General features: G+C 41.5%; 1 protein-coding gene across 1 annotated transcript in view; it reads right to left on the reverse strand.

Moving 5' to 3' along the window:
- Positions 1-10,832, reverse strand: part of Tox (thymocyte selection associated high mobility group box) — a 151,086-nt gene that overhangs the window by 19,548 nt on the left and 120,706 nt on the right. Inside the window, exon 5 of the mRNA XM_032906160.1 lies at positions 3,239-3,319. Within this exon, the coding sequence (XP_032762051.1) occupies positions 3,239-3,319 (81 nt within the window). The remainder of the gene's footprint in view (positions 1-3,238; positions 3,320-10,832) is intronic.

Consider the following 10,832-nt stretch of genomic DNA (forward strand, 5'->3'; position numbering starts at 1 on the left):
CCTTACAAAAGCAAGGGGTTATGAGGTTCAACAGGATCCTGTAGAAAAATGTTTAATGAGAAGAATGGCTCTTGACCACTCAGCAGCAGGGAACCATTCCTGCATATGTTATCATTGGGTGGGGGGGATTTCAAGGATGCATTAGGACGGCCATTTTGAAGTTCAGAGGTGAGAATAGTCACTATTACCCTTGGCTGTTTTATTTGGGGTAGATTTCAATTTCACTCAAGCCTGGGGCCACACTGAGTGACATGTGGATTACATTCCATGTCATACATGTAACATGAAGAATAAAGAGTGCTGTTGCCCCCTTTCGGGTTCAGTGGGGTTTCTATTTTTGATTATGTTCTGTTAGAAGCAGCTAATTTTAGAGAACAGCTCCAAGAAACATTCCACTGGAACCTGCCTATCCATGTTTGTTTTTCAGCACCTTCCAGTGAGTCTGAGACGGAGCAGGGTCCTGCAGGCCTGGGCTGGTGCATATTGGGTCCTGGAATAGAAACCATGTGCAGTGCAGTAGCAGACTATGTCATGACCCCAAGTTAGGGAGATCTATCAGTCCAGGAATGCAGGAGAAATGCAGGCACTGAACAGAACAGAACCTGGCTAAGTGCAGACTTCTGGAGACGTGACAGGGAGAGGCTGGCAAGGATCCAAGAAAGCAGATGTGAGGCTAACAGAGTGGGTGTTATTCCTAGGTGGTGGAGAGAGGATGGAGAGAGAGAGAGAGAGAGAGAGAGAGAGAGAGAGAGAGAGAGAGAGAGAGAGGGAGGAGAGAGAGAGAGAGAGAGAGAGAGAGAGAGAGAGAGAGAGAGAGAGAGAGAGAGAGAGGTAGGAGGGGGAGGAGGAGGAGGAGGGAGAGGAGGAGGAGGGAGAGGGAGAGGTATGTCATGTCATAACTTCAGGACACTGGAAACTTGAAAGATATAGGTGAATACTTTATTTATGTCCTTGAGCAAGATGGCTCAGAAATAGACAAGAGCAGACCCAAAACAATGCTGCCATGATACTAATCATCTCCTTCCAATGTAATTAAGCCTATTTCACACAATAAAGCACATAGATTAAGAGCGCCATTAAATCTCAGTTCCCTACTGATGCCCAGTCATTCAGCCCCCATCCCCTTTCCCTGAGAATAAATCCCAGCTCCTTTTGCTCTCCCATATGGTATCCATTCGCAGCCCCTTTAATCACTCCGGTCTGGACACAGCAGCCTCCTCTGAGCTGCTGTCTTCCCTTCCCTTCGGGCATTTGGGGTCTGTAAGGTCAAGTCTTCTCTTGCCCTCAACTTCAATACCACATTTTCCATGATGCTTCTGCTAATCAGTCTAGCAAGTCTTTACTTTGTGGCCTTGGGTCTTTCAAACCTCAATCATTTATTAGCCCATGCTTTTACTAGTGGCCTTCCATGACGGAAACATGTTCTTTATAGGAAGAGTCTAGGTTACTTGTTGTCTACTATCTCCTTTCTGCTTGGCATAAGGCTACATGCACATGGTCAGCAAAATTTGCCAACAAATCCATGAATTACTAAGCAACAGCCAAAAAGAGTATAGCCTGGCTGGCACGTGGTAGATTCTTGGAATTATATTTACCTGTTTGTCACTTTAAGTTTATAATATAGTACAGGCTTATAACATGGGAAAAACATGTTTAAACCTGAGTAGTCTTTCTTTGCCTTGCCATAACTAAACTGGAAAAGCACTAGATTTTACATTTGGTGCCACACATTCTGGGAGGTAGGCTGCAAATTTTCTATAGCTGTGGAGAAGGCTATGTATGCAGGACTGCAGAGGGATCTCTTTGACCCATGAAGACTGAAGCATTCCTTCAGTACAGATTGTATACACATCATAGAGAACCATTCATAAACAGAGATTCAACAGCTCCAGCAAAATTCCTGCTGCTCAAGAGAAGGAAAAAATGTCAGAGTAAGCTATAAAAAGTGTGCTTGGTTTCTTAAAAGTAGAAGTGACAATTTGCAGCATTTATACCAATTTGCCATGCACTGAGGGCTGCAGCTTGGAGACTGAACAGGAAGTCAAGCTGTAGCTAGTAGGAAATCTGCTGATGCATGCTTTGGAGGCGAAGTCATGCTTAGTCAGTACTGAGGCATCATGGTGGCAATCTGCATGCCATTAGCCAGAGGGCTTTGTATCAAGACGGATACCTCCCATGTTGACTTTCTCTCATGGGCAAGCACTCCAGCTAAATCCTCTCATATTTGGGAGATACGAATTTGCTAAGGTCTGCCTGGCTAATAGTGAGATGGATCCTACATGTGATGGGGGCTTCGTTAACATTTTCTGAGTGGTCTCTGAGTTCTGCATGGATACTGAAGTGTGAGCTCAGGTGAAGATACAGAGAAGTGGAAAGGGAGTTAGGTCAATCAGAAAGTGGGGATGTGCCATGAGACAGTGAGGAAGGAAAACATTAATTTCACCTCATAAGCAGTAATTCTCCTGCGACACAATTGTATGTATTTGTACTTGGTTTCTTTTCCCTTCCATACACCATCAAGTTCAGTAGGTAATTTTGTTGATACAAAATCCTAATGTGTGCACTTTTGAAAGGGTTGTTAGAAGAGAAATGGATATTTGTAGATGTAAAAAGAGAGCAGTTTTGAGGATGAATGCAGTGAAATCCAGAGCTTGTGGTCACAATGAACAAAGCAGTAGCAATCTGAGCTGGACAAGCTGCTATAGTCCTTCTAGATGAAGCCCTGTTGCTCCAGGTCACCCCCCCCCCGAGAACTCCATGAAGGGTAGTGTGTTTTTAGGAACATGAAACCACACAGAGCCAACTCTTCAGTGTATATAATAAGCAAGTACTGATATATAAGATATTCTGAAGCACAAAATATTTTTCAGTATACTCATTTAAAAACACGATGAAGGGATTCTATATCCTGATGCCAGTATAATGAGACCACAACTTGAAGTGGGTAGCATCTCCTCGGGAAAGGCCCACGCAATGGAAGGAAGATAAGGGTCAGACTCGAGTCAGCTCCTGACTAAGAATGTGCTGTGTTTGCAAGCCAAGAACAACCCGCAGGTACACAGTGTTTTACGAAAGGCCACAAGATGCAACTCTCGTCTTCCAGTGATGAGCAAATATTTCCACAACACAAAGAAAATGATGTAGAAATGCTAACACGATCATTTATGCTTTTAAATGACTATCAAAGTCTGCACAAGATGGCCACAGTCTGTCGCAGTACTAAACAATTGCTGGTTACCTTGGATACAAGGCTGGCTCTGTACGCTGCTAGCTGCTTCAGGTATTCCTTTTTTGCAGCCTCAGTTTTCTTCTTGTAGACCTGTGACAGCAATAGAAAGTCTTAAATTAGACCGTGTTTCTGCTTTTGATCCAAGGGACGGACAAGACAGAATGGTAATCATGCACACGTATGGATAATTCTAGAATAATATATAGCTCTCAAAGAGTATGTTTCCTCCCTAATGCAAGTTCGAAAGGAGAATGGAAATAGACTGGTGGAAAAGAATACACACTGTAATGTTTTGCATTTTCAAAATGTGTACAAAAAAGGGTTTGAGTGTGGGAGTATTGGCGGATTTGATGAAGGCTTTCTGAAAAGCCTCACCCAGGAACAAGATGTTCCCATTTAGACAGAAGGAAGACATTCAGCAGTACAGTAATATTCTAATATCTGTGGTTCATACCAAACACAAAACCAAGATGAGATTCAAGAGTGATGCATCTTATTCAGTATAAAGACCAATGGACAAGTATCAGCATTTACGGGTTCATCACAATTTTAAGAGCTTCTAGGCTGTATTTCCAAGGATTTGGGAGTCAGCAGTGGCAGGCAAGGGTACCCTTGGGCCTGGAATGGGGATGGCAAGTGGCTAGGGACACAACCTGCAATGTTCTATGGCCTGTGTGCCACGCCCATTCCAACATGAACATGGAGTACAGCCATGGGGCTCTCATAAAAAGTTTTCTGCAATGGACACTGACGGAGGCTTGAAAACAAAAGTAAAAGTAGAGGAAACTCATTGGAATCTGACAAATGATCAACTCCTGTGATCAGCTCCACTGTGAGCTACTTAAACAGGGGCAGGGCACGGAAGTGGGGGTAAGCAAGGGCACAGATAGGTTTACCTTCTGCCCTGAGGTTGCGTTTTTCAAGGTTCCAAAGTTTTGCAATCTTTTAAAATCAGCCCAAATGAGCAAAATGCTCTTCAGCATTTACTGTGAAAATGAAAATGTATTCGCCCTGCTGTGACTACTAACCAGAGTCAGGTTAATATTGAGAAGTGACGTAGAATCTGTCTGGGCATTCAAGTTAGACTGTGTCTGAGGCTAAGCACCTCGCAGCTGGCAGCACACAGCCATGTTTACTTTGTAGGGACAGTGGTTTGCTGAGCCCAGAGCACAATTCTAAAACTCGAGATGTGAGAAATATTATTTACTCATGAATATTTTAACTATAGCAGAGCTTCAGGTAAACAAACTACTGCGCTAGCAGCAGAATTATAACAGGACCCATGAAATGAATGTGAGTACTCCCTTTTAAGGAGGTGTGCAGCATCTGCTTTCACAGTTAGCTAGAATTTTATATAGTAAAAACGAATTAAGGCTAAGGCTCGTTAATCAGTGCAATATTATCATTTGATCAGCCTACTACCTTTACTAACTGAGAAACCAAAGAAAATTAGAAATCAGTTTTGCTGTTGTTCTTAGTAAAAAAAAGAAAGTTGGTTGACATAGCTTTTCGCTGAAGCACAAGAGTGTCATAGATTTACAGGACTAGCTATTCAAATCCAGAATCTTCTTTGGGAATTCTCACATGAATACAAAACAAATGACAGTTCTGTCCAGCCTTTGCTGCTCTTATTTTAAACATTATGACCCATATTGGTTCAGCTGCATTTAGACAAAAGTGCTTCTGATCTTTATTGACTTATTCCTTGTTTTTTTTTTTTCCTGTGAGAAAGAATACTCTTATTAGTTTTGCCTTAAGCCCGTTTCTCCAGGACATAATTTGTAAATATTGGCTTTAAGCACATGCTTTCCTCTTACTACCTTAAAGTAGTTCCAAGGGGGAGCTGAAGGGATAGCTCAGTGGTAAAAGTGCTTGCATACAACTACGAGCTGGTTTTGTAATCCGGGACCCATGTAAATCACTTAGCATGAGACCCTGCACATCACAGGGTAGAGACCAGGAGATCCAGAGAGCTGAGCTTGCTGGCCAGACAGCCTGGCAAAAGGGCAAACTTAGGGCAAACTTCCTATTCAGAAAGACTTTGTCAAGGCAATAAAGCAGAACAATAGAGGAAGAGACCTAAAGTTCCCCCCTGTTGTCTGCACGCACACCTAGGGACATGTATGCCTACACAGTCATGTGCATGCATGCATCATACACACACACACACACACACACACACACACACACACGAACACACCTACATAAATAGTTTTGAGACGTGTTTTCTCCTACACATACTGACACCTTAGAAAATTTTGAAAAAATATTAGTGAATATTCTTAGTTTAGTAAATAAAATCTTTGATACTTCTAACTGCCCTAAATAATTATATCATGACTTTAATTAACATGCTATGCTGTGCCTTCCGTTAGGTAGGGTTCCTTTAGCTTTTAAAGGAACCTATAATACATACTGGTCTCTAGACTTACCCAAAGTATTGTTTCCTAAGCAGCAAAGGTAAGATGGCCTGATTCTAGCATTTCCTGTCTTTCTTCTATTTGCTTTCTATTGAAACAGCAACATGTAAGTGTGTTGTTACCCTTTGTCGGGCTGCTGGCAGTAAACATCACACAAAGTGTTAACATTCCTGCAATGTGTTGATTAACGACTCGGAGGGGGAGGCGGGTAACTCCCACTCTTCACGCTGAACACAAGGCCTGGTTCCATCCCGGGATCGATGCTGTTACAGGATACCTGACTAGCATTCAGACATCCGTGTTTCACAAATGGCTCCCCATTGGCTATTGATGATCGGCTATGTTGGGATCATTGTGTAAGTGCCTAAACGCCACTTTAGGGAAGAGTGAACTCATCACTTCACATTATGTGGATTGATGGGTCCACACGTTTCCAAATAGCTGCAGATGTGCAGAGGGAGGATTCTAGGGGGGGTCATTTCAGGAGGTATCTTTCTGTAATTGTGTTTAAAGGGTGGTAGCCCAGATCGGAATGAGGTTGTCTGCCCAGTAATAATTAGACCCTCCACCTTTGAGAGCTACCTAATGGTTCCAGTTCTACACACTGGGTATGTCTCTGTGATGCTGCTCTCTAAAATTGGGCTAGGATGCGGTGTGAAATGGAAATGTCCAAAGAGAATGATGTTCATATACAAGAATTCCACGTGTAAAGGAAGTAGGGCAAATTCTTACTTTAGAAGAGACATTTCAAGATAACTGGTAAAAAGCCCCTGAGAGATGTTTCAAAACTTGAAGTTATAGATGGAGAAAGTCCTTTAAGCCCTTTATTTGCAGAAACCAAAGGGGTTGTGGGATTGCATTCGGCAGTGAATGATCACTTCAGCGATCAAACGCATGAACCTGGCCTGCGAGGATGGGTCTGATTTATGTCAAAGTTAAGTTTGGGAAAGGCATAGTTTCTCTCAGGAAAGACAAATATTTTAAAGGTATGTGATTCATACAGTAAATATTAGTGTTCTGCTGAGCTACAAAATGGCTTCCAAATGGGCCACAGCTGTTTGAAATAAAGTACAAAGTTGGCCAGAAGAGGATTTAAAAATCATAATATACCATTTATCATTTCCCCAGCTCACCTAAACACGTTTGAATTCATCCTTCCTTAACATAGTTATATGCTGTGGTTTGTTATTCCAAGAAAGCCACCATTTCCTATCTAAGGACCACATCTCATTGGTTAAACTAAAACATATACAACTCCTAACCCGAAACACACATAGATAGACATCAGATAGCTGTTCTGGAGAACGCAAATCCTGTTCATGTGATCTTGCGATTCACTGAATGCTCTAAATACCACTGAGTACATGTGTTTTTATAGTCTGATAATCCCTAATTAAAATCAGCACTTCAATGTCAGTGACTATGACACACTTAACCAGAAAAAGAATTCTAATGTAATCTGTCAGTTCACCCTTGCATTCTTCTTCCCAAAAAAAAATCCACCCAGCTCGTGGAGAAAAGCAACATCTTAAAAATACTTGATAATTTCTTCCTCCTTTCATCTGTCTGGCTCTGGGTTGTAATCTCTAGTCAGTTTACTTCAACAGTTGTTATAGTCATAAGAAGAAAAGGTGCAAAAATCCATCTTATTCTGAATTCTAATCAAACACCATTTAAACACTGAAAAGGTGCTTTCCTTTTTGGGTAAGCACAAATGTATTTTTTCCCACTACCATTTCTTATTTATAGAAAATGCTTAGCAACAGAATTATGTATGAAGAAGAATAAGTTCATCACAATCCCAGAGATACTTATTCAGAAACTTCATGCCTATACTCGCTTTCAGGGAAGACGTCCTTTAGGTCAGTCCGAGAAAACGTGTCAGTATTTTACATGCAACCTGGTCCTTAAATATGGCTACCTATTGACTTTGTGTACTTTGCTCAGCATCTTTATAGGGACACCCTAGCTGGGAAGATTTCACAACGTTGTGTCTAAAGGATCAAAAGCATTACATGATATGACAGGAATCTTGCTATTGATTTCTTTTGAAGACTGTTTGATACACCTGAAGGGTTTCGGCCATGTTGATGCCATCTGTTACTGGCTACTAGGGACCAGAAACAGGCAACTTGGCTCTAGATATGGCTACAAGACATATCTACTGATTTATTAAATTAAGACAACTCGCTAAGTACCATGTTGGTAATTAATTACTCTTAACTAACAGGCTGACCCCTATGTGCCTAATGTAGCATGAAGCATGAAGCATGAAGGGTACAGAAGCCAAGTAGCAACAGAATCATGCTTGGGTTACATGCTTTCTGTCGCTGTCATCCTCGAGCCCTTTCTTTGATAGTTCCTCCAAAATGCATGCTGCCTTGGTGTTAATCTTCTGCTTTCACAGCCCAAGAAGCAGAGACCCAACAAACTAGGAGGGAATCAAAGTAATCTGGTGTCAAAGATTCATATGCGTTTGCTCACTGGTTCCCCCTAGATATGAAAATGCTCTCAGATGCGCCTTGAAAATTCAAAGTTGCTAGGTCTGGTTTATTTCTCGTGATAGAAGCCCAGCATTCAGAGCAGTGTCTGATACATAGTAGGTGCTCAGGGAACACAGTCAGACATCAGCAGACGATAGGACAATATTGTGAGAAACGTGTTGGCAGGTGGCACTGTTATGGTGTTGACATAATGGTGTGCTTACCCAACGCAGTAGCTACCATGGCATTAGGCTATGTAATCACATAGAAGCACTGTTGGTCTATGTTGTCCATATCAGGAGAAGCAGTGCTGTGAACCCCATGACAGTATTTATTGAATAAAAATCCTTGGAATGGGGATTCAGATTTTGCCAGTCAGCATTACATGGATTTTAAGGTTAAATCACTAAGTCGCATCTTCTAAATTAAAACGCATATCAATGGACACAGAGAATTTGCTAGATATGCAACTTATCCCAAATATATATATATATATACATATACATATATATACAGACACACACACACACAAACACATACATGAAGAGTTGTAACAGACTGGAATGGAATGACTATCAACTGGAGTTATTTCCTCCTCCACACTGTGGGGACGTTTAAATGATTAACTCTTAGTGTGTATAGGATACAAACATTCACACACCTGAATTATACATGTTTCTGTTCATGGCTCCATGACACACTCTCCTTGATGTGTTAACATGTATGTGTATATATAAATACCTGGCTTTAGAAGTAAGATATGCTTAATATTTCAAGTTATACTCTTACTGCTCATTTGCAGTTTTTATGAATATAAACCTTGTTTACATGTTATGGTCTTATTTTTGCTGAATAAATTTTATATTATTTGAATGTTGTAATTTTTGAGAATATTACTTTTTATCTTCTCATTGTTTGTTCCTGAGAGTATCATATATGAGTACAATGTATTTTCATCATACATAACCCCCATACTCCCTCTAACTCCTCTTGAGCCCTTCCTGACATCTCCCTATCAGATTCATGCCCTCTTCCTCTATAGGTGTGTGTGGATGTGCATGCGTGTGTGTGTGTGTGTGTGTGTGTGTGTGTGTGTGTGTGTGTGCGAGTGCATGCATGTGCATGCTCATGTATGTGCGTGCGTGTGTATGTGTGCGAGTGCATGCATGTGCACGCTCATGTATGTGTGTGTGTGTATGTGTGAGTGCATGCATGTGCACGCTCATGTATGTGTGTGTGTATGTGCGAGTGCATGCATGTGCATGCTCATGTGTGTGTGTGTGTGAGTGCATGCATGTGCACGCTCATGTATGTGTGTGTGTATGTGTGTGTGTATGTGTGAGTGCATGCATGTGCACTCTCATGTATGTGTGTGTGTGTGTGTGTGTGTGTGTGTGTGTGTGTGTGTATGGTGTATAAGTGCTGCCTTGTGTACTTGGGTAAAGGGCTGAGGCTTCTGCATGAACAATTGTTTTACCTGTGTAATACGCTTCATCTTTTAGAAAGTAGAAAACACACCATGTCTATATGTAAATTGTTAAGATAAACTTACACCTGTTCGAATGCTATAGTGTGGCAGGATTTTTGTTAACCTTAAGTATGGTTGATATAAAATCCAAATTGTGTCCTAAGATAAGGAGCAAAACTCTCCAGCAGCATTTACGTAGTGGGTGTCTGAGCCCCAATGAGGAGTAAATGATTGGATTGCATGGGCTCAGAGGATTTGTCAGCTGCTTCCTAAGTATAATTTCGGCTCTTCATATCCCTGCTGCTTCTAATTTAGCAGGACAGGCTCATAATTGAAGCAAATTAACTATTTACGGTCGCCCCTTCTACCAGGGAAGAAGCAACAGCAGCAGGAAGAAGGGAGGAAATGATACTCTTCCCACTTGTGTCAGATCTGCCCTTATATAAACACATTAACAGTAATTTCATGAGGCGTCAAACATAGGAATAAATACTGAGAGATAAAATAATGAGGTGCTGCTATTGAGCTGAACTGCTGGGGCTAATATCCTTGGATATGAATTATGCATCCTGAAAGGAGGCATATGCTACAGTATTCAAACATGTCCCCGGCAAGTGAAGGCTGCTCATTAGGCCGTGGATCTCCGGGTAAATCTCTTCTTCCACAACAGGACTAGCATTTACAAAAATACACTCTCCAGGCACCCGTGGGCTCCGGTTTCCCCCGAATACACCCAATCCTTTCCCCCGAATACACCCAATCCGAATAGGCTTTCCACTCCATTTTTAGCCTAACAGCATGTTTATTTAGCTCTTGGCTGCAGCTTTAAAGCCATTTAACGTAATGTAAACAAGAACATTTTGTTTGTAATTTGCTAAATGTCTTACAGCCCGACTGTGTCTCCAATTAGGAACTTAAGGTTCATTTAGTAATTTACATCTGGTTCTGATTTAAGGTGACTTTCCATGACTAAAAGGAACTCAAGAACTCTTTACAGCTCTCTGGGTCAACCTGTTCTATGGGGAGCTGACCAGCTTTTTTATTTTATAGAGTTGGAATTGTCTTACATTGTCATCTTGCGTTCAGGTTCTATACCACTGTGATCAGAATCCGAGCATCCGCACTCATGGAGGTAGAGGAGAAATTTAGATAGAACCTTGTAAAAGGATGCCAAGGGTTGCTGAAGCAAGGTGCCAGGATGCAAGAGGTTAGTACTGTTAACTTATTATCCT

The sequence above is a fragment of the Rattus rattus genome, chromosome 1, assembly GCF_011064425.1.
Source record: "Rattus rattus isolate New Zealand chromosome 1, Rrattus_CSIRO_v1, whole genome shotgun sequence".
NCBI classification, from domain to species: domain Eukaryota; kingdom Metazoa; phylum Chordata; class Mammalia; order Rodentia; family Muridae; genus Rattus; species Rattus rattus.